The following is a 25,382-nucleotide window of genomic DNA, read 5'->3' on the forward strand; positions in this document are numbered from 1 at the left end:
GTAGTCACCAGCATTGTGTAGAACCTGTTGCCAGCAATGTGGAAGGCATAGTATACTGTTAGCAGAGCCTGTTCTGTTGATGGTGTGAATGGAGTGGTCTACTGCCTGTCGAATCTCTGAAACAGTTCTGAAGCAAATGCCACAAAGTGGTTCCTTCATCTTCGGAATCAAATCAAAGTCACAAGAACTTAAGTCCGGGGAGTACGTTGGATGGTACCATACTTCCCAGTCTCATCAACCAAACAGAGCAGCCACAGCTTGTGCTGTATGTGCCCGAATATTGTCGTGCAAAATGATGGGTGGGTTGCGCAGAAAGAGTCACCGCTTCTTTCGCAGAGCTGGTTGCATGTGATGCTGCGAAAATGAACAGTAATGCTGTGCATTGACAGTCTGCCGTGGAGGAACGTAATGCGTTAGGATAACACCATCACAATTGTACATGAGAATTGGCATAATTTTCATCATACTGGGGCTACTTTCGACTTTGTGGTGACCTATAATGACACCATTCGTTGGATTAGCATTTCAGTTTTGGCTCGTACGATGTGGCACGTCTCATCCAATGATATGATACGGCCTATCCTTCGCACTCATAGCACTCCAAGTGCATATGAGCAGCGTCGTAACGCATCCATTTCTGCATTTCGGTCAAGTCATGCAGAACGCATTGTGACACAATTTTTCGTTTCCCCTGGCGTTCCTTCTGGATGCAAAGCACAGTCATATGCACTAATCCAGTTTTGTGGGAGAGCTCGCAAATTGTATGGCGTCGATCACTGTCCACTAATGCAAGAACAGGATGCACTTCCTCTTCATAGATGCTAGGATGATCTGCCCAATGCATGTCTGCCACAGTTTGCTAACCTTCGTTGAAAGCTTTTACCCAAGATGCCACAGTTCTGTACGGCAATGCCGATTCCCCATACACCTGAAGACCTTGATGACACTGTTGTGCTGTACAACCTCTGGCACATTTAATCTTGATACAACTCCTTTGTTCCTGTTTCAAAAACATAGTGACGCCGTTACGTTGGACTGCTCACTCAAAAGTGACTGTTTCCCTCAATTGTGCCCATGCCAGTAACGTGGGACAGGCGAGTCCATTTACTCGGAGGTAAGGTAGATACGTCAACAACATGTGCTATCAGCGACAATAGCAGATTCCATTGCATAGTGTCTCCACAGCAGTGTTACCACTATTTAAGTTCCAACCTACATACTTGGCTCTATTTGAAAACATGTTAGCAAAGCCAGCTCTTGATTAATTCCAAAGTAATTAACAGTTTTGTCAAAAGTACTGTTTGCATAACGATGTCTGTTAATTTCATCATTTTAACAAATAATTTGGCCGAACTCTTGCAGTAAAAGAAACTGTTAAAAAGATGCAATTTTTCAATGTATTCAGTTAATTTAATGAGTAATTTAATTATAATTTCTGTAAATTAAACATCGAACAGTGTATAGTTTCAGTGCCTACTATTGTGAGGATATATAAGGGCCTGGTTTTGGGTCCCGAGACAGTCAGTCCCCGGCCGAATTTCAGGCAAGAAACCTGTGTTGGTTAGAACAACAACAATGCCTCAACTTAACCGTGAAATATGTTTCACACCAATAGACCATGTGTTAAAGCATTGACAGGCCTGTTTAATTTATTTGAAAGACTGTGAAATGTGTGGTTAGGTTTTCAATGCTCGTAGACATTCAACAGTGAACTATTGTAACAGTATGTGGATATGTGCCTCCAACCTATTAATGAGGCTTATCAAAAGTTAAACAATACTGCACTGGTTATATAACTGTGTATTATTGGGGGGTTGTGAGCAGTGAAAGTATAGAACTGCGAAACTCAAATGTGCACCCGTCGGCTACATCATTTAAAGTAGTCAGGGTTGAACTTTTGCCCCCCCCCCCCCCCCCCCCTACATTTTTCAGCCAGTATAGCAACACAGTACACCGACACCAAGTGCAATCAATGATGAAATAAAGCAGGTGAACATCACATACAGTGAAAGTAAAGAACTGTGAAATGCATCTGTACAGCTGTCAGCTACATCATTTACGTAGTCAGTGTCAAACTTCCACCCCTCTATTTTTCAGCCAGTATAGCAACACAGTATGCTGACACCGAGGATGAGCAACAAGATAATAAAGCAGGTAAACGTCATCTCTTAGTAATTTGATATCTGAGAACTGGGGTCCTTTTTCTAGCATCATCAGTAAGTGAAGTGTGCCATTACCACTCCATACTGAAGGTATGGTTCGTAAAGTCCATGGTATACTGTACACAGAAGCTGTTTATCTGCATGCTGTGCTAGCTGCTCATTATAAATGTGATGGAGCTGAGTTTCTTACACACTGAATTAAAATGTTGTTTCCATTTCAGCTTGTTATACACAGTAACACCTACAAATCTAATGGATTCTACTTCTTCTAGTCTTTTTTACCCACCTCTAAACCCATGTGCACAGACTTCTCTTTATTTCTGAACACTGCATACATAGTCTTTTTAAGGTTTATAACAAGTCCATTTTCCAGGTTTCAGATAAATTATATAATGGTAAGACAGAGATTTAGGAACGAGGTTTTAAATTGTAAGACATTTCCAGGGGCAGATGTGGACTCTGATCACAATCTATTGGTTATGAACTGTAGATTAAAACTGAAGAAATTGCAAAAAGGTGGGAATTTAAGGAGATGGGACCTGGATAAACTGACTAAACCAGAGGTTTTACAGAGTTTCAGGGAGAGCATAAGGGAACAATTGACAGGAATGGGGGAAAGAAATACAGTAGAGGAAGAATGGGTAGCTTTGAGGGATGAAGTAGTGAAGGCAGCAGAGGATCAAGTAGGTAAAAAGACGAGGGCTAATAGAAATCCTTGGGTAACAGAAGAAATATTGAATTTAATTGACGAAAGCAGAAAATATAAAAATGCAGTAAATGAAGCAGGCAAAAAGGAATACAAACGTCTCAAAAATGAGATCGACAGGAAGTGCAAAATGGCTAAACAGGGATGGTTAGAGGACAAATGTAAGAATATAGAGGCTTATCTCACTAGGGGTAAGATAGATACTGCCTACAGGAAAATTAAAGAGACCTTTTGAGAAAAGAGAACCACTTGTATGAATATCAAGAGCTCAGATGGAAACCCAGTTCTAAGCAAAGAAGGGAAAGCAGAAAGGTGGAAGGAGTATATAGAGGATCTGTACAAGGGCGATGTTCTTGAGGACAATATTATGGAAATGGAAGAGGATGTAGATGAAGATGAAATGGGAGATATGATACAGCGTGAAGAATTTGACAGAGCACTGAAAGACCTGAGTCGAAACAAGGCCCTGGGAGTAGACAACATTCCATTAGAACTACTGACAGCCTTGGGAGAGCCAGTCCTGACAAAACTCTACCATCTGGTGAGCAAGATGTATGAGACAGGTGAAATACCTTCAGACTTCAAAAAGAATATAATAATTCCAATTCCAAAGAAAGCAGGTGTTGACAGATGTGAAAATTACCGAACTATCAGCTTAATAAGTCAAGGCTGCAAAATACTAACGTGAATTCTTTACAGACGAATGGAAAAACTAGTAGAAGCCGACCTTGGGGAAGATCAGTTTGGATTCTGTAGAAATATTGGAACACATGAGGCAATACTGACCCTATGACTCATCTTAGAAGCTAGACTAAGGAAAGGCAAACCTACGTTTCTAGCATTTGTAGACTTAGAGAAAGCTTTTGACAATGTTGACTGGAATACTCTTTCAAATTCTAAAGGTGGCAGGGGTAAAATTCAGGTAGCGGAAGGCTATTTACAATTTGTACAGAAACCAGGTGGCAGTTATAAGAGTCGAGGGACACAAAAGGGAAGTAGTGGTTGGGAAGGGAGTGGGGCAGGGTCGTAGCCTCTCCCCGATTTTATTCAATCTGTATATTGAGCAACCAGTGAAGGAAACAAAAGAAAAATTCAGAGTAGGTATTAAAATACATGGATAAAAAATAAAAACTTTGAGGTTCGCCAATGACAATGTAATTCTGTCAGAGACAGCAAAGGACTTGGAAGGGAGTTGAACGGAATGGATAGTGTCTTGAAAGGAGGATATAAGATGAACATCAACAAAAACAAAATGAGGATAATGGAATGTAGTCGAATTAAGTCTGGTGATGCTGAGGGAATTAGATTAGGAAATGAGACACTTAAAGTAGTAAAGGAGTTTTGCTATTTGGGGAGCAAAATAACTGATGATGGCTGAAGAAGAGAGGATATAAAATGTAGACTGGCAATGGCAAGGAAAGTGTTTCTGCACCAGCACCTATGTTCCTAACCTCAATTTGTTCCTCTATAACCCCTGGAATTTTCTCGTAACATTTCTGGGACACTGTGTAGAAGTACACAAAATTATTCTAGCTTTTCGGACTATTAAGTTCCTTCTTTAGAAAGAAAAGAGGGTAGGTTAAAAAAGGAGGATAAGTCTCACTCAGATTCCAGGTTGAGAGGGACCCGAGTGTAGTGATGACAGGTGGAGACCTCATCCTCATAACCATTGAGTTTCTCTCAGCCTGCACTCTGAGTGACTTACTCATCTAGTTTAACCCTTCCCAAGTTATTTTTTTCTTTGTCCCCAAGGAAGTAACCAGCTGTGCTAGAAACTAGTATAATTTTGTGTACTTCTATAAGTGGCTATGAGCAGTACTAAAAAACCTGTCTACTGAAAGTAAGTACTTGTGGCATCGATCCACGGATCGATAGGCCAGAACATCATTTGTGTATTATGTCTTTGAGTTGATCTTTGTTTTGTATACTTCCAGGACCTCAGTTCCGGCCTAGTCTCCGACCTGTACGTTTGTTACGTAATAAAAGTATTGATGATTAGAAGGGAGAACTGTGGTCATTACCTTACCACCTTGATATCTCCTTCAGTGGTGACCCCGAAGTTCGAATAAACCGTTCAACCGAGAACAAAGTGACAACCGCACCGGCTTCCGCGTTCCGCATGGACCTTTGTCCGCTACACAATGGCCTTCTACAACACGCCGCTGCCGCCCGGTTTTCGCCAGCAACAGCAACTAAATTCAAGAACGCCAGCTGTAGTTGGTGCCCAATATGAATTTCCGCAGTCCTATAGATTCGAGAACCCAGGGACCTCGTCAGGTGCAGTAGTTTTGAACATGATGCCAGTGGTCTCTGACTCTGGCTTTGTTAGCCCCGAAGTGCTTCAGTTTTCACCACACAGCAGTACCAGAAACCACTACACACTGATACCGAACTTTAATGCAAGTACTGTAAATAGTCGGGAGCATAGTTTTCATAATGTGCCACTACAGGATGCATTTTTGAATGTGCAAGCTCCATGTGTGTATCACTCCGTGCCGGTTGCACGCTACGTGAATGACATTCGCCAGCCTGTTACTCCGAGTGTTCATCAGTGCAGTAATTTGAGCACGTCAGGTTCCACCAAGCTCATCAGTGACTCTGTGATGGACAATTTCACTGCAGATGCGGAGGACCAATGGCATAATAACCTGCCGAGCAACAGCTGTGACCACTTTGACCTCCCGCCACAACAACTGGTCCCATTTCGCTCCATGACGGGTTTCCTGCTAACGGATGTTGTTTCCCCTCCAGCTACTATGAACACAGCCAGCACGTCTGCTCCCTCTCTACTGCCCTCATGACGCAGAGTTAACTTTGACTTGCCTACTCCTGCATCCGCGAGTGGCTGCCCGCATTCTTCGACTGCCTGTTCATTGAATCTACCAATACTTCCGCCATTCCAACCTGCCCACCCAGAATTCTGGTTCAACCTGGTCGAGCAAACTTTCAGTGTCTGTGCACTACGCCCATTTCACATACCTCATGAACAACCTCCATGACTGTGTCGACTTAATATATGACCTGGTTAAGTCACCTCCTCCGAACGAGAAGTACGCTATGGCTAAACAAGCAATACTGGAACGTATCTCCAAGACAAGAAGAGAAAACGTTGGACAGCTCATCTATGAAGAACGCCTCGGTGACAGATCTCTGTCCCACCTGTGGCAATGCCTTCGAATTCTCATCGGTGAATGCGACATGCCAGACACCATGTTCACCGAGATTTGGACGGAAAAGCTGCCTCTGCCTGTCCAAACGGCCTACGAAGATAGACCAAATAGCGAATGCTTGTGCACCGCCGACCGAGCTTACTCCGCTCTACTACATGAATGCCGTGCCCAGCAGTCCAGCAGCTATGCCAGTTTCCAACCACAACCAGGGCCCCAACGTGGACGCCCCACTAACCAAAGTCTGTCAAGCTCGGTGCACTACCGGCACCTTCACGTCCGCATAACAACAGCACATCTGACTTCGCAGAAGATTCTGGGCTGCCGCCGTCTGACCACTCACAGGAACAGACGTCCACCCATAAATACTATTTCTTCCATGTAAAATTCGGGGAACAAGCACACAATTGTAAACCACCGTGCTCCTACCCAAACTTCAACCGCAGGTAGGCATTGGTGCCACCTCCTGTGACATAAACAACAGGTGCCGTCCCACGCTCCATTCTGTGTCCAACACTAATGCTTTGAATGGACGAGTCTACGTCCGCGACTTGAACTCTGGCACAAACTTACTCATCGACACGGGTGCAGATGTTTCCCTACTTCCATCTCGTCTTGCTACCAAAAAGATCCAACTACACAAAACTGAACTACTGCTGTAAACTCATCTAGTTTGTCGTGCTTCGGTTCTACTTCATATGCAGTGTCCCTCTCGCCTGAGTGCAACCTGAAGTGGTCCTCCCTGGTGGCTGACATCAACAATCCCATTTTGGGCATCGACTTTCTACGACACCATAAACTGTGGCCTGACCCCATCAAGAATACAGTGTTCTACCACCCTACACAGGAACACATCCCATGTGCTTCGTCGAGTGTCAATAGTACTGATAAACAGGTCCACCTGGCTAGGAAGTGCAATAACCCCTCCTCTGAGCTCTTGTCATGGACAAATAAGTGGCTCACGGAGCATGTCGAGTATATACTCCTGCACTTGGAACAACTTGAGCTACCTCGTTGCCTCAACGACTTAAGTAACGAGTTATCTTCAGCACGGCAGCAGCTTGCAGCAGACGACGCCTCGGCAACACACAAGGTTAGTCGGTGCCACTACAGTGTTCTACTGCCCGAATGCATTTGTAACCTTGTGCTGCATAAACTGCACAGTGTCCGCACTACTGCCAGGTCTAACTGTGGTAATTCGAGCACACATTCATCCCCCTCCTCGCTTGGGCAGCTAACTTCCCAGGCGCAGGTTAATTTTTTTGATTTACCACCATCAGCTGTTCATTCGTGCCTGCTACTGTCACCAAGCTTGACAGCGGCACCTTCAGTTACTAATAAACAGTGTACCAACCTTGTTTCACGTAGCTCACTTCTTTGTCACTCCCAGCCACCCAACAGTTGGTACTTATGCAAACTTTTGCCATCCACGCCACTACCCAGCCTAGCAGCCGCCATGCACACTATACCACAGACAGTCGCCTCGTGTACTGCATCGCGCATTTCTGTGGTTACAGACGGCACTGCCCACAAACTTCGCTTGCAAGACGGACCACCTATCTCTTGCCGACCATGCCGTCTCAAGCCAGAACTCATGAAAGTGGCTCGTGGACAAATAAACGATCTCTTAACAGCTGGCATCATCGAACCATCTGCCAGATGCTGGGCCTCGCCTATCCACTTTGTCACAAAAAGTGATGGCACCTGGCGTATGGTTGGCGACTATACTAAGTTGAACTCTCGTACTATCCTAGACAAGTACCCAGTTCCTAATGCCGTGGATTTTAACCATGCTCTTGCAGGTGCCAAATATTTCTCAGTAGTGGACTGTAGGAGGGCCTATTATCAAATTCCGATGGCATCAGAGGAGATTAAAAATACAGCTGTTACAACACTTTTCGGCCTTTCCCAGTACTGGTTCATGCCCTTTGGCTTCTGCAACGCTGCACAAACTTGGCAGAGATTCATAAACAAGGTGTTGTTTCATCTGGATTTTTGTTTCGCTTACTTGGACGGCATTCTTATTTTCAGTCCTATTTTGCAAAAGAACGAGGAACATTTGCAGATTGTTAAAGACACTCTTACCACTGCTGGTGTTGAACTGAATAATAAGAAGCTCCAGTTGCACCAGACTTTGGTAAGATTTTTAGGCTACATCGTGACAGTTAAGGGTCTCACTTTTCCCGAGGATAAAATGAAACCTGCCACACCCTCACTCGTTTAAGGAGCTGCACAGGTTCATCGGAACAGTTAACTATTATAGGCAGCACTCGCCTGCCGCAGCCAAGGTTCAGGCTCCCCTAACAGACACCCTTGCTGGCAAAAATATGACCGGTATCCGCCTGGTCCCCTGGACCCCTGCCATGGAACAAGCTTTTGACAAACTGAAGCACCTACTAGCAAACGCAGCAACTGTTGCCCACCCGCATCCAGATGCTACATTTTTTATTACCGCGGATGCCTGTGATACTGCAGCAGGTGCTGTCTTCAGCCAAACCATTGGAGATACTACCTCTCCTTTGCAGTTCTTTTCTAAGAAGCTCAACGGCGCTCAAAAAAAGTACTCAGCCTTTGATAGGGAGCTCTTGGCAGTTTAAGAGGCTGTGAAATACTTTCACGCTGAGGTTGAGGGTAGGGACCCCTACATTTTAACTGACCATAAACCTTTGGTTGCTGCTGTAAAGAACCCCCCGACTGACCCTCCACCTAGACACTTCCATCATTTGGACTTTATATTGCAATTTACCTCTGATATACGATACATCAAGGGTGCAGATAATGTGGTCGCAGATTATTTGTCTCGTGTTGGCGCTCTCAAAACTCTGATAAGACCTCTATAACTTGCCTCAGCTGCAGTCTGCCAACACCGACACTATGGACCTTATTTCCGATCACAACTCATCACTCAGACCTGTGCGATCCACCTTCCACAGTGTCATAGACGAGGTTTGGTGTGACAAATCAACTGGCAACCTCTACAGAGACAAGTGTTCGACAAATTACACAACCTAACTCATCCAGGTGCGAGAGCCTCTACCAGACTTATTTCAGAGCGCTTCGTCTGGCGCGACATGCGTCGCGACTGCCAAGCCTGGGGCCGTGCCTGCATTCCGTGCCAACAAAATAAAGTTTCGTGGCACACATCACCCCCACTAGGCAGCTTCACCACTCCTTCCAGTCGTTTCCAACACGTTCACATCGACTTGGTGGGCCCACACGGCCCGTGCCATTAGACGTGGAGGAACTCACTGTAACCCACTTAAATTCTCGCCAACCCGCCCCACCTTCGGGTACGTACTCCATACTCCATGTGTATTATGTCTTCTAGTTGATATTTGTTTTGTATACTTCTGGGACCTCAGTTCCGGCCTAGTCTTCGACCTGTACGTTTGTCGTGTAATAAAAGTATTGATGATTAGAAGAGACAACCGTGGTCATTACCTTGCCACCTTGATATCTCCTTCATACTTACTGTGAGAAGTTCTGGTAGAATGTAAATACTTTTGTATTAAAGGAGATCATTCCCCAAAAATCTGAAGTGTTGAGTCATAGAGAGGTAAACACAAAATGAAATAAAACTTGCTTAAAACTTGCTACCTTTCAGAGTACCCCTTTTTGAGCTAGAACAAAACAGACACAGAAAACATACTCTTGCACGCATGCACACACATGCCAATGCCCCTACTTGGTGCCAGCTGGATGGTATTCATGTACGTGTGTGTGTGTGTGTGTGTGTGTGTGTGTGTGTGTGTATATACGCCTTGCGCACGTGTGTGTTCCACTTTATCTTGAGAAATGATTTCTCTGAAAGCTAGCAAGTTTTCTTTCTTTTTGGTTAAGCCCAACAATGATTCAAAGCTTCTGGTTTTTAGTGAGTGGTCTTTAATTCAAAAGAATGTATGTCCTTGCCATTTACAATTATTGTCAAGTGAATTTTCCTTATAACAAAACTATTTCTTTTAAATTAATGTGCCTGTGAGCCCTATTTGGATGGATTATATAAGTGCAAACTCCTCTAGTTCCACAAATATTGGTTACCTCGGTTTTTTACTTTCATTTTGAATAACAACTGCATGAATTTTGAGCACTTCAACAGACTGCAAAATGAGGATGATTGCTGCTGTCCATATCTTAGTCTTCTGAGTTATTATCAACTAATGTGCCTGTGAGCCCTATTTGCATGGATTATATAAGTGCAAACTCCTCTAGTTCCACGAATTTTGAGCACTTCAACAGACTGCAAAATGAGGATGATTGCTGCTGTCCATATCTTAGTCTTCCGAGTTATTATCAACTAATTTCCAGATATTTGGTATTTGTTATGTATCTGGATTTTAAGTGGATGCCATATGGTGCAGTTGCTAATTGACCATGCACGGAGCAAAGTACCACAATCTCTGGTACACACACACACACACACACACACACACACACACACACACACACACACACTTAACTTCCAGGGCAGAATGACAAATGTGACAAATACTGCAGAGGTTATTTGCATTATGCAATTCCTGTAGTGTGCATAGGCCCACACATAGGATGAACTTCACTTCCTGTGTGTATTCTGATATTATGAAAAAGATAAATCACTAGAAAATGATGTTACCTTTCAATGATTGCTTGATACCACTCCTTATCAGCCACATATCTCTCATTGATTATTTTTTGTGGGCCAGAACCTAAGTCAACGCTTAGAACAGGATATCCATTTTCAACTTCCAGTGCGATAAAATCATCCTGTAAAGCCAAACATTAGAATTAGGTTTAGGTAGGTACAATGAAATACAAAGATAAAGTACCAGCAGAACACCAACTTCGTATAACTGGATTTTAAAACTGACTGTGATATACATTTTCTGTTTCATCAGAATTTAAACTAAAAAGATGTATTAATCTTTATTTGCTGTTGACCATTAAAATAATCGAATAGGCTTTATGTCTTATACATAATACTGATATGTTTAGTTCTATACATAATTACATACATTAACTGTACACTTTAGGTTTTAACTTATGTTTTGTATATTTTATTACACGCTCAATCACAAATATTTATCAGGTTCCCCTCCATTAGGCATGCAGGTGCACTCAGCAGCTGTGATCTGATTTATAAATGATAGAGCGTGGCAATCAGTCGTCCTTTTTTTGCAGGTTTCATTTGGCGAATCCAGATTACAGCTAGTGCCTAGCCATTATCAGTGCTAAAAAATACAAGAAGTACATGGTCAGGTGATACTATAAAAAATTACAACGTGTGGCATAACCAATATGGTTTATACATTAGATTACACACCACTATTTTCTAGTTTCAATGCTTGTCGGTTCCCTGTTGTTCGGGCGTCAGTCACAGTTCTTTGAATCCTACTGTATAATGAAGGTGGGCTGTGTGGAGAACACATTGATTGGCTGTATGATGCCCTCTATGTGGACAGTACTATTCAAAGAACTGTGACTGATGCTCGAACAAAACAGAACCGACATGGGTTGAAACTAGAAAATAGTGATATGTAATCTAATGTATAAGCCATATAGGTTATGCCATGCATTGTAATTTTTTATAGTATCACCTGACCATGTTCTTCTTGTATTTTGCAGCATTGATAATGGCTAGGCACTAGCCAAAAATCTGGATTTGTAAAATAAAACCAGCAAAAAAGAATGACTTATTTCTGTGCTCTATCATTTATAAAACAAATATGTATACTTAATTATATACACAATTACAAGTGTTTATACTGAATTACCTACACAACTACAAGCATTTAGCCATATATTTTAAATTTTAACATATGTTCACATTTTCATAAAAAAAATCTGTTACTTTTTAAAAAGGATTTTCAGCCAGCCAGCTGTACAGTTTTCTTTGAAATAATTTAGAAGGTATGAACCATGCTGAGGGTGGTAATTTGTTGAAGATTATTAGAGAGCTGACTGTGGGTGAGTGGGCTGTTTCTACTAGTATGTGTCATGGAATTTTTCCTTGGGTATTGTGTTGGTGCATATCTCCTCTTATATGAAATTCTTTGATATTTGTTTTAATGTATAGTGATGAGACATACGTATACAGATTTACAATTAGAAGTATATTGAGTTTTCTAAACAGAGGTTGGAAGTGATCTGTTGGTCCAGTCCTACATATTTCTCTTACGACTTTTTCAGTATCAATATTATGAAAACAAAAGTTGCACTTACCATATAGAGGAGATGCTGTGTAGCAGATAGGCACAACAAAAAGATTCTCACAATTAAATCTTTCGGCCATTAAGGCCTTCATCAACAATAGATGACAGACACACGTACACTCACGCAAACGCAACTCGCGTACACGACTGCATGAGTGTGTGCATGTGCGTGTATGCGTGTCTATCGTCTATTGTTGACGAAGGCCCTAATGGCCAAAAGCTTTATTGTGAGAGTCTTTTTGTTGTGCCTATCTGCGACTCAGCATCTCCGCTATATGGTGAGTAGCAACTTTCCTTTTCATAATATTGTTACATTCCATCCTGGATTTTCCATTGCTTGGCTTTTTTTTGTATCTTCAATATATCAGCTATATGTGTGGAGTGGCCCCTTACTAGCAGTTCATAAGAAATGTGAGATCAGAGATCAGAAAAATCCAAAATATGTCAATCTTAAATAGGTAGGAATAATTAAATCTCTCAGTTTCCACATTAGGTATGTTACTCTTGATATTCTTTTGCAATGTGACTCATGTGTTCTCCACAGCTAAATCTGGAGTCAATATAGAATCCTAAAAGTTTAACTGTTCTAGTTTTTATATTATTAGTCTTAACAGAAAATTCTGGGTATTGTCAGGATTATACAGCAATTTCTTAGAGAAGAACCATTTTACTGCAACATTTAATTATTCCAGTGACATTTGTTGTAATGCTGATGTGTCTTTATGAGTTTCAATAATTGTTATGACATCCACTTGGCAGACCACAGATTGAGGAACATGTTGTGGCAAATCATTGATGGCAATTATGAATGTCCAAGCACTGATCCCTGTGGTATACCTGTCTCTAACATTTTCATTAGAGAATATCTGTTTCTCTCTGAAAGATATTGTTTCCTGTGTCTTAAGTATGAAGCAATTATTTTTAGTTCTGTAGTTTGTACTCCATAAAATTCAAGTTTCTCAATCAATATCTCATAAGGGATACACTCAATGGCCTTACTTAGGTCACATACAAACAAGTGAGGCTTTATCTATATTTTCAAAAGCAGAGATTATCTGGTTTACAATGTCAAGACCTGCTGAGGAGGTATTTTTTCCTCATAAGTAACCAAAGTGTTTGTTCGAAAGGAGATTATTTTCTTCAAAATAATCACTTAATTGTTTATATATGAGTCTCAAATATTTTGAAAATTAAAAGAACTATTGAACTGGGTAATAATTTTGGGGGAAATTTCTTGTCTCCTTTTCTAAAAATTGGTATAACTTTTGAAATTTTTAATGATGTAGGGAAAACTCCGAATGGAAGATATTTGTTAAAAATATAGGCTAAAGGTTCACAGATAAAATGAATAGTTTTCTTGATAATGTAGTTGGATAACCAGTAATTACCCATAGTTTTAGAATTGGAGAATTTTTAACTGCTTTTACTACATCTGTGGATATCATAATTTTCCACTGAAAAAGACTGTTTCACTGGCAGCTGCTTACCAAGTAGTTCACTTGCACATGTGTTGCCTAAGTTTATTCTGTTTCCAATTTCTTTCACTAGAGTCACAAAGAACTCGTTCAGTTGATCTGGTTGAAGTGATACTTCCTGAGTGTGGTTGGGGAACTGTTCTTGTGTAAAAATCTGCCATGCTGTTTTGCACTTGTTTGGTGCAGTTTCTATAAAATTTTCATATGCTAATTTTCCCTGATTAAGCAGCTTAGTTTTGTAAAAAATTTTATACTTCAGATACTTCCCATAATCTATACCAACTTGTTTAGTGTCACCCTCGCAGTTCTTTTTATATGCCTTTCATAATAACAACATTTGCTCCCTAATGTTTTAAGTCCTTTAGGATACCAATTTGCTAACTTTGTTTTAGGCTTACATTTAAACTTAAGTTTTTCTTAGGGTGAACAAGTGTACCACACTTCAATATATTTGCTAAAGAATCTGTCAAACACAGTTTCAACATCAATTTGTCCAAGCTGTGTTTCATACAAAAAGTCCTATTTTATATAACTTAGTCTATCAGCAAACAAGTTCCCAAATTCATCTTTCTGACCTCTTACCCAAGTCACCTCACTTTCACTGTGGGTGATATTACTGATATGGTCTTACAGTCTGCAGTAAAGTGTGAGGAGCAATGGTTCATGATCAGAGAAACATCTGTCTGCATGACTAACAGTAAAAATCTCACTCAAAAAGTTAACAATAGCATTATCTAAGCAGGGTTCCTTATGAGTAGCATTTTTATTCGTACAGAATAAATTTAATGACCTTAAGACATTGAAAAAACTTCTTGACACTTGCTTGTCACATTTTGACACTTCTACATTGAAGTCACTGCTGAATAAAAAATTCTGATCTATCCATCCAAATTTGATTTTATCCGATTTTGCCAAAATAAGTTAGGTGAATGGTTGGAACAATTCATTTTAAAATGATGCAACAGGTTGTCTCTGTTATTTTTGTGCTTTCTGCTCTTGTATTCAATCTCTAATAGCCATGTGACCAACAGACATTACACTCTGATTTTCCTTCATGTGTTTTTCAACATTATGAGCCAAAACTTCTTATTTTCTACACTATACAGAAGCTTATCCACTTATCCTTCCTGAAATAGTACCCCCCCTCCAAGAGAAAGATAGTGTAATGGTGGAATATGGCTTGCTTTATGTGGCTCTTTTTTATGGTTCTGTACCTAAACTTGTAAAAATGGAACCCTTATAGTGTCACTTTATTGTCCATCTGTCTGTCTGTCTGTTCGACTGCTCAAAACCCATTCTCTCAGGAATGGGTAGACATATCAAGTTGGAAATTGTGTCACATACTATGGTCTACGGTCCCTTGGTGGTGTAAAAAATGAATGTCCTAAGTTACTGCAATCAAAACATATGGTCATTTATGTAACATGCTTTACTTTGATTCTCACAAACTCAGCCACTGAAACCTATAGGGTACTTCTGGTTGACCTAGAATCATGATATTTGGCAAGAAGCAAGGTCTCACACTATAACCAAAGAAAAAAAATCAGAACATTGTTAATTTGTAATTATATCACGAAGAAAAAAATTGCCATTTGTTACTAGACTGCCAGTCTGCCTGTCCGTCTGTTTGACGATTCCCATAGACACATCAAGTTGAAATGTATGTTGCATATTGAGGTCAATGGTCACTTGTCGGCATAACAAATATTAGCTTCTAAGTTAATGTAATATAAAGAAATTGCCATTTATCTCAAGTATTTTGATAGTTGCAAACTTAGTCATCAAAACCTGTAGGGTACTTCCCATTGTCCTAGAATAATCAAATTTGGCAAGAAGCAAGGTATCACATAAAAACAATTGGAAAAATCTGAAAATTGTTAATTTACAATCATATCACATGAAAACAAAATTTCTTCTCATTTGTTATTGATTGTCTATCTGCCTGTCCATTTGTTAAGATACCTGAATTTATGTCACATACTGATATCCATGGTCCCTTGATGGTATAATAAACATTAACTTCTAAGTCAATACAGTCACAAAATATGGCCATTATGTCACATATTTTGATACTCACCAACACATTCATTAAAACATATAGGTTACTTCCTGTGATCTAGAATCCTGAAGTTTAGCAAGAAGGAAGGCTTTCACAGTACAAGTAAACGAAAAAATCTGAAATTGTTAATCTACAATTACATCACACAAAAACTATTTCATTTGTCATTAGTTATCTGACTTCAGAATTGAAATAAAAACATTCTCAAAAGTCTTGGAATCCCTGGGACTGATATCTTACCAGTATCAATTTCAATAACAGGCAAAAATAATCGAGACACTATCTATAAAACTATCTATATATGTAATTAAATTTGTGCATAAATCTTAGTGTATGAGCCAGTTTTCTATCAACCGAGCCAGTTTTCTATTAACCGAGCCAGTTTTCTATTAACTGTCATATAGGGATTAGGTATACATTATAATGAAACTATCTGACAGTTTAAAAATGTGATTCTGACACAAATCTTTGCCAGTTGAATGTTACACCAATTCAATCATGCAAGCACAAAATCAAAGCTTTAATGTGGCAGAAAATGTAATATTCCTTTGTAACCACCTATAGATATAATATTTCTACTACTCAGATTTTTGTAACGATCTGGTTTCTGAGACTCAATACAAATTTTAAAAGGAACTGTTAAGTTAAAATTAAAACAATTTGTCACTTATATCTGAAAAATTCCACTCATGGCTTGTGAAACATGATTTGCACTGACTTTCCTACATATACTTGGTACATTTTTAAAATTTGTATTTTTATAAGCATACAGTTTTCCTTCACACAGAAAAGAAAGAAAAAGTAAAACCACAATTGTACCACCTTTCTTTTTCCTTTCTTAAATGTTACATAAGCCTGTGGATCTTGGAGGAAGAATGATATCAAAGAAACAAATTAAAATGCTTACTGTCTTTGCTCGTCTAATTCTTCGGCTTGTACCAACTTCATTTCCCATGTAAAAAAGGAAACCATTTGGTTTGTCAGTGTTGAAATACATTGAAACATGAGTGGATGTTCCTAGGTGAGGTAAACTCTCAGGGTTTTTTAGTTCCAGTATTGAATCGTGTTGAAATGTTGCACCAACATCTATCCTGTAAGTAAATTATCAAAAATACATTAAATGAACACACAAAAATAATTTTGATACCAAGTAACTACACTTAATTGGTTATTGATAACATGAAACAAAAGAAAAAGATAACAGAATTCACTTTTGCAAACATAATTTCCTGCTTTTTGTATTTTATAGTTAAGAAACAAAACCTGTAGTATGTCTACCTGTTGACATGATCCCTTGCCAATGCCACCTGTCGTTTAAGTTCTTCTATCTTCCTTCCAATATCACTACTGGCCTTGGCTGTTAAGTTCTGTCTTTCTCCAACAGCAGCCATGAGACTTTTTATATTTGGCACTACAGTAGTTACCTGCTCCACTGTGGAGTACAAAAAATTCCCTTTTTCAACAAATGTAAGCAAATGTTTTGATGAAAAGATAGCATATAAAATTAAGTAACTATAATTATCATGGAAAATCTGAAATTACTCTTTTTATAAGCAAATGTATCTCCAGTTGCCTCAATACACATATACAGCAAGAAACACAATATTCAAAATCTTCAACATGGGAGAAAAACATGTTACACATTTCTAGGAACCCTGATTGTGATAACATAACAACCTACAAGGTGTCTTTCATGTAATTATTTGACATTTGTGACAAATGGTATGGGTGGCTAAAAAAAGTATGGTTTATGTTTAAGTATAGAAGACCCATCAAAGCAATGTGACATAATTTCAATCCTTGTAACCCACTGTACACTCCAATTCATCATTAAGATTGAAATTAGTATTCTAATCACAAACAAATGCCAATTATCACAAGACTACATGAATAGCATAATTCTCAATACTAGACCCACCACACTGGTCATGTAGACATCAGTAAGCTCCTTTCTAGAAAATATTTGGATAGTGGGTGGAACGGTGGGGGAAGGGATCGGGAGGGGGGAAAGGGGTATATAATTATCAATTAATCCACTTAAAGCTAAGCTTCACTCTGAGTTATCTAAAATTACCTATGACATCCCACATGTAGTAAATAGCATGTTATACACTCATGAAATATGCTGGGTGTATCTTTGTTGATTGTATTCTACCTTTAGCAACAGGAAAGGGGTAGGGAGGAGTGTAATGTGCAATCTGCACTCACTTTGTTGAGAGATGCGCTGAAGCACCATTTCTGTCTGTATACACTTGGTTACGTATATGTATAAACTGCATAATTTTTTTGCCTCAAATCCACATGATGAAAGATATTCCCATGATCTGATGAGAACCATCATATGATATAAAAATTGTCACTTTTGCATAACTCCTCCAAAACATAGTATTTCACTCAAAAAACGTCATTGATCATGATATATCTTAACAAATGATTGCAATTAAATTGGTGACTCATGTACCTTAACTGTATATTCCAATCATACTAAGTTTATCCAGTGATAAGTCAAGTTGAAAATACCATGCTGTTCCAACTTTTCCAAAACAGTTATAAAAAGAGCCAGAATCTAATGAAATGGTTCTGCACAGTAGCATAAAATAACAAGGTCTTAAGTGAATTTCTGGGAAGAGGTCTCACATTCTTGTCTAAGATAAGTAGGAGTCTTGATAACTGCTAGCACACAATTCATCTAAAGGTGGACATCTCAATATATTCTCACAAATAATGAGAAGTTAGCTTGGAGTTCCATTAATGAAGTGCTAGGAATTCTTTCCCAAAGCTGTTGCACTGCTCAAGAATGAATGTACAGAACACTTCTACTGAGAAATTTTGTACATAGAGGAAAGGTACTAGGCCAAGTAGAGTGAAACGATGTTAGACAATTACTTCTGGACACTCATCAGAGAATCACCAATATAATTTTGCCTCCAGTGAAGTTTCTCAGATGGAAATGGATAAAGTAAATACAATAAACTGCATACATTTTTAAGATCAATTATAACATATAGTGTAGCTACAACGAAAAGAGCTAAAATTGCATTTTCAGGTCCTGTGTTCTCATAAAATACTTTCCTTGCTACCTACCTTATTTCTTAATTGTCTATCAGGGCCTAAATTTTAATCTTACCAATTCTATCTTTATCACTATTTTTTGCACATTTGTTTTACTTCTTATTGGTTTCTTTAAAACTGTGACCTCTTGATGATCAACACTGGAAATGAAAATTTCTGAATGTACCAAAATTAGAATTAATTACTCCATCATGGTCAGACACCCGTCCGTGCCCACCCACAAGGGGTGTGGTTGGGGGGCTGCAAGAGGGTGCACTGAGCCCATCCCTTCCCTCTCTGAATTCTGGAGAGCTGAGTTTTTATTTTTATACTGAGTCAATAACCATCACTTCTCTGGCATATTATAAGTTTTAGTGTCGTCTAGAAAATTCAGTTCTTATGATGTGACATGTCTCCAACCTGAACAACTCAGTTATATCAAAAGTGGCAATTTTAGACTCTAGACTCCCCCTCCCTCCCTTGGAAAAATGTCTGTGGACTTACATGCAAATACCACTGTACTAACAATGTTAGCTTGCTTGACATTGGGGTAAGGTCAAAATATTAAATTAAAATAAACAATACAGAAACAAATCTGATACTTCATTATGAAAAACATTTTATATCACTCTCACTGGTTATGATATATGGCTCTTTAAAATATAGACTAACAACATCATTGCTCCTTTTATCAGTAAAGGGCAGTCTATGTGAATGATCTGCAGCATTCAATGCTGGTTTAATCTGGTTAGGTCTATTGGGCAAGTGCAGCCTGTTTAATTACAGTGACACCAATAAACACTGAAAGGCATTCATTCTCATGATCCACTGTAACATATAATCTAATGTAAAATTTTGGATAATAATACTTCGTACTTTAAGCAAATCATAGCAATAGACAAATAATTTTTCTCAAATCTACCAACTAACCATTGAGATTAGCTTGATTCACAGCCTTCATTGCAGAATCAGCATCTCTTGGAAGCTGTTGTGATACTGTCACATCTTCTGGTAGTTGATTTATAATTCTTGAGATGGTGCTCAAAGTATTCTGTGCTGTTGCATTAGCATCTTTTGCATTCTGTATGGCTTGTGATGCGTAACTCTCAACTGTTTCTTGGACTGGTATCCTGGTTAATTCGCTAAAAGGGAAACAAATTAATTCAAATCCACAAATTAGAACTAATATACTAACTGTTATGCCAAAATATGAAAGCAGACCTATTGAATGAAAAAATACACAACTACCAAATTTCCATTATAGGAAAAAATGCAATTCACAATGCAATTTTAGGTTATGTTTTTACACTGCAAATAGACTGGATTGCTAGAAAGAAAAAATACCATATAAAACACACTATCATCTCATTTTGCATTATTTCCAGAAATATCAATCCCTGTCACATGTTTGTTTGAGCTCAGATACTTCATTACAAAATACTAATTACAGTGCATAAAATATGTCATGACCATTAACAGGCTTCTACGTAAGTAGGCTAAGGTGTGATGTACAAGAGTCAATAATTTCCAGTCATTCCCAACTCAGTGTTTTCTGAACACTGTCTCAAGATCTGTTGTTACGTTTTTCACTAATTAAATTTTTAGTCCAATATGGATTTCAGAACAAAGATAATAGTTTCTAAACATTCACACCATTTCTTTAAAGATTTAATATCACAAACTAAGATTTCCAGTGACATCTTAAGGACATATATGTATGTGGCAGAATCCTGAATGCTGTAGAAGGCAGAAAAGAAGACTGCAAGCTTTTGAGAGCTAGTGTTTGAGGAGAATAGCGAAGATACCACAGACCAACAAGCACTCAAACGACAAAGTGCTGACGAGATCTATGATAGTCAGTCATCACTATGAGGAACAACACAGTTAGTCACCTATTCAACCATGATTCATGTAATTATCAACTATGATTCATGTAATTATGGAAGGAAGAAGAGAGGGAGGATGATAGAGACAGAAGTTCAAGGATTAAATTAAAGTTAGCACAGGATATGAGAGCATCAACAGACTAGCATCAAGAAAGGGGAAGTATGGTCAAGCCTACCAACTTTCGAGCTGAGGATGATAAGAAGAAGAGGAACAGAAATCATTAGCAAGGTAAACTGTTGTAAATTTTTGAAAGTATATAATGACGAGAAATTAAACTTGAAAATATCCCTAAGGTGACTGGGTTTGGCTACTTTTGCTATATAAGAATAATAGGCAAATTTGAGCATAACTTATAAGTATTTAGCATGTTTTCATTTATCAGTGACCTGTAAAATTATGTCTTATGAAAGATGGATGATTCTGTTTCCTCCCCACATATCCTTCAATCTGCTAAGTTCTTAATGATATGAAATGTAAGATAGTGAACTTCACAAAATAAAAATGCACAGTACCCTATGAAAATAATATCACTCAGCATCAGTTGGAATCGGTCAACTCACACAATTTGTGGGAATATGAAATAGGAAGATGACAAAGTCTTAGTCATAGGAAAAAGAGGTGGCAGAGTGCAGTTCACTGATTGAATACTGGGGAATTTCAAACAGTCTACAAAGGAGACTGCACACAAAACACTCATGTAATCCATCCTATAATATTTCTCAGTAGTATGTGATCCATGCAAAATAGGATCAACAGAGGATATTGAATGAATATAAAGAAAGGCAACATGAATGGTCAAACAGTTGTTCAACCCATGGGAGACTGTCACAAAGGTGCTGAAAGAACTGAGCAGGTACATGCATGAAGTTAGATGCAAACTATCCCATGAAAACCTGCTCAGAAGGTTTCTAGAACCAACTTCAAGTGATATCTATAGGAATACATTACATCGCCCTATGTATTGCTCCCACAGAGACTGCAAAGATGAGGTTAGACTAATTACAGTGCACACAGAGGCACTTAAGCAATTATTCTGCATATGTTTCACACATGAATAGAACAAGAAGAAGCCCTAATAACTGGTACAATTAGATGTATCCTATCCTCTGCCAAACACTTCACAGTGGTTTGCAGAATATAGGTATAAATGTAGATGTCACCATGAATAAAATAATCAAAGATTTATAATTCTTCATAAATGACTAGTATTTCAGAATTTTTTAATGATAAATTTCAGATTTTTATACTAACAACAAATTTCATATCACAATGCTCAGTGTGAATGCATTTTATGGAAAACTAATTAATGTGTCAGCTACCATGGGCAAAATGGGGAATATTACACCACTATTAAGTGTTTCACACAGTTTTATTGCTAATCTCATTTGCAGTTCATTTACACCATTGAAAATAATAAGATAATAACAATAATTTTTGCATTAAAATAAGATCAGTGTATCAACTTAATAGTTGTTGTGACTCGCTGATCATTCAAAGTGCCGCCGCGCAATTACGCACATCCTCTACATGCAGCGCTGTCTGCCAGCCATGCAGCAGCTGCGCCACCTAAGCGGCCAGCCAGGCAGCGACCACTAGACTTGGACTCAGTGCTCATTCAAATGTTACACTGTTCACATGTCTTGCTTTGTCAACTTGCTCAGTGACTTATATGTGTTGTCTCGTTTTGAAATATATGTGTTCAACTTGACGTTATAATAATTGGCGACAAGGTAGTAGATTTTTCCTTTTCATTATTGACCTGCAGGTTTCCATGTCTACTGTCGAGCAACTATTGCAAGGTCTCATTGAACAGCAAACGCTTCTAACATCGGCGATTCACGATTTCGCCACGGCGTCAAATGCGGGGCGTTTCTCGTCATTGTCTATACCTTCTTTTCCTTCTTATGACGAGACAGCGGAAGACTGGTCTGATTATGAAAAACATCTTCGACAGCACTTCTTGGTATTTCATGTCACAGACGAACAAACATGTAAATCTCTGTTCCTTTCCTGGATTTCACCTGAAATGTATCGGTTGTTGTCGCAGTTGGCTCCTTTGAAAGATCCCTCATCTTTGTCCTTTGCTGAAATGTGCTCACTTCTGTCTGTCTATTTTCAAAAGCAAATGCATGTGGTAGCCTCTTGTGTTGCCTTTTATCGTTGTCAAAAACAACCACATCAATCCTATCGTGCTTGGGCTGCTGAACTTCATGGCCTCAGTCGAAAGTGTCAATTTGTTACTGAAGTTCACAAAGAATCCTATGCTGATTCCATGGTACGGGATGCTATTATCCGGTCGGAGCCCGACAAAGAAGTTCGCAACGTGCCCTTCAATAGGCAAATCCGACTCTAGATGAAGTCCTATCCATCGCACAGTTTTTTGAAATTTCTCGCACCGCTGGGGCGCAAATAGAGGCGTGGGGTGACGTCGGGGAAATACAACCTCTGTGCGCTGTTGACGACGTGTGCAGTGCATCCCCGCCGGCCGACGTGGCCGCAGTACGCTCCCACATGCAGCCTCGGCCTAACTGTAAACAAACCTCTAAGAAACTGCAGCAAAACCCCCGGCAACTTCCTTCATGTCCGAGGTGTTTTACGAAACATTCACGTGAGGATTGTCCCCAACGTTGGGCTGTGTGTCTTCGATTTGCAAATCTGACCGCATACATGATGTTCATGAACATGATGCTGATTCTGATTCTGTGTTGTCTGTCAATTGCACTTCTTCCCTTTCAGGGAAGTTATTTCTCACTGTCCAAATCCTTGGTCAGGATGTTCGCATGCAGGTGGATACCAGTTCTGCTACCACTATAATTAATTCTCAGACGTATCTTCAGTTGGGTTCTCCACTCCTATCACCTGTCACTCAGCAATTACGGATGTACAATAAACAGAAGATTTCTCTCTTGGGACAATTTAATGCTGAGGTATCTTACAAATCCGTCGTTCGCACTGTTCCCATATTTGTGGTCGACCAGAGTATCACAGAGAATCTTTTCGGTTTTGATGCCTTTCGTGTTTTTGGGTTCTCCATAGACGACTCTGTCAATATATTCTCTGGTGCTATTCCTTATGCTCAATTGGATTCCTTGTCAACGACATTTTCGTCCCTTTTTTCTCCTGGGTTAGGCCACGCAAACGACTTTGAAGCTCATATCATGCTCAAACCCACTGCTCGGCCTAAGTTTTTTTGGGCTCAGCCCATTCCTGTGGCCCTTCGTGATAGGGTAAAATGGGAGCTGGATCGTCTCACTACTTCAGGGGTCTTGCTTCCTGTCACTTCCAGTGAGTGGTCCTCTCCTGTCGTTGTCGTTGCTAAGCCCAATGGTGACAATTGTCTCTGTGGCAATTTTAAAGCCACTGTAAATGCGCAATGCCTCATCGACACTTACCCTATGCCCCGACCTGAAGAATTGTTCACTAAACTTGCGGGAGCCCAGTATTTTTCTAAAATTGACCTGTCAGAAGCTTATCATCAACTTCCTCTCGACGCGGCTTCCCGGCAGTTTCTGGTCCTTAACATTCCTTTCGGCCTCTACCATTCGGGGTTGCCAGCGATTCTTGGAACAATTATTGCTCCCTATCCCTGGGTGTATAAATTACATGGACGATATTGTTGTCACTGGCTCCACCACTGAAGAACATCTTCAGAACCTCCGCACACTTTTTCATGTCTTACAGACTGCCGGTCTTAAGTGTAATCTTCAGAAATCACAATTTTTTCAGGCATCTATCACATACTTGGGGTTTCAACTGTCTCGGGATGGTATTCGTCCGCTTCAGCAAACTGTCGCTGCGATCGATGCCCTTCCTCGTCCTACATCTGTTAAGGAACTGCAGGCCTTCTTGGGGAAAATAGCATACTATCATAAGTTTTTACCGTCTGCTGAGTCAGTGGCTCAGGCGTTGCATTGCCTGTTGCATAAAAACGTGCCTTTTCACTGGTCTGCGTCATGCGATTCGGCTTTCCAGAAATTGAAGACTATGCTGAAACTGGCCCTGTGCCTGGCTACTTATCGACCTGGCCAACATCTTGTTCTTGCCACAGATGCCTCTCAATACAGGGTCGGTGCAGTCCTTGCGCACCATTTTTCAGACGGCTCTGAACAACCCATTACTTATGCCTCCAAAACGTTCACGGACGCCCAACAAAAGTATTCTCAAATTGAAAAAGAAGCTTTGGCAATTATTTATGCTCTTCATAAGTTTGGTGTTTTTCTCTATGGATCCAAATTTCATCTTGTTACGGATCAAAAGCCACTTGTTTCCTTGTTTCATCCATCATTGTCACTTCCCAACAAGGCTGCACACCACCTCCAGTGTTGGGCTCTTTACTTGTCTCATTTCAATTATGAGATTCATTTCCGGCCAACGGCTCAACATGCGAATGCTGATGCACTGTCTCACCTTCCCATGGGTCCTGATCTGGCATTCAATAAGGATGAACTTTTGTGTTTCCATCTGGATGTTGCCGAGCAGCGGGTTGTGGATGGATTCCCCATCACAGGGGACCGGCTGGTGGCAGCTACGGTTCTGATCCTACCCTCTCCCGGGTTTCACGCTGTATTCAGAAGGGTTGGCCGGATCGTCTGTCCGCTAAGACTTCTGACCCGTTGCGGAACTACTACGCTTTGTGCTACTGCCTCATGGCTAGGAATGGTGTTATCCTCCTTTCCACCGACAATGC

At 39.8% G+C, this 25,382-nt stretch overlaps 1 protein-coding gene across 1 annotated transcript in view; it reads right to left on the reverse strand.

Annotated features, from left to right (window-relative positions):
- The window catches only part of LOC126188961 (laminin subunit alpha), a 364,582-nt gene that overhangs the window by 53,113 nt on the left and 286,087 nt on the right, over nucleotides 1-25,382 (reverse strand). Inside the window, exons 41-44 of the mRNA XM_049930722.1 lie at nucleotides 19,739-19,950; nucleotides 17,036-17,189; nucleotides 16,665-16,848; nucleotides 10,648-10,778 (exon numbers count right to left, since the gene is read on the reverse strand). Of these exons, the coding sequence (XP_049786679.1) occupies nucleotides 10,648-10,778; nucleotides 16,665-16,848; nucleotides 17,036-17,189; nucleotides 19,739-19,950 (681 nt within the window). The remainder of the gene's footprint in view (nucleotides 1-10,647; nucleotides 10,779-16,664; nucleotides 16,849-17,035; nucleotides 17,190-19,738; nucleotides 19,951-25,382) is intronic.

The sequence above is a fragment of the Schistocerca cancellata genome, chromosome 5 (assembly GCF_023864275.1).
Source record: "Schistocerca cancellata isolate TAMUIC-IGC-003103 chromosome 5, iqSchCanc2.1, whole genome shotgun sequence".
Taxonomy (NCBI): domain Eukaryota; kingdom Metazoa; phylum Arthropoda; class Insecta; order Orthoptera; family Acrididae; genus Schistocerca; species Schistocerca cancellata.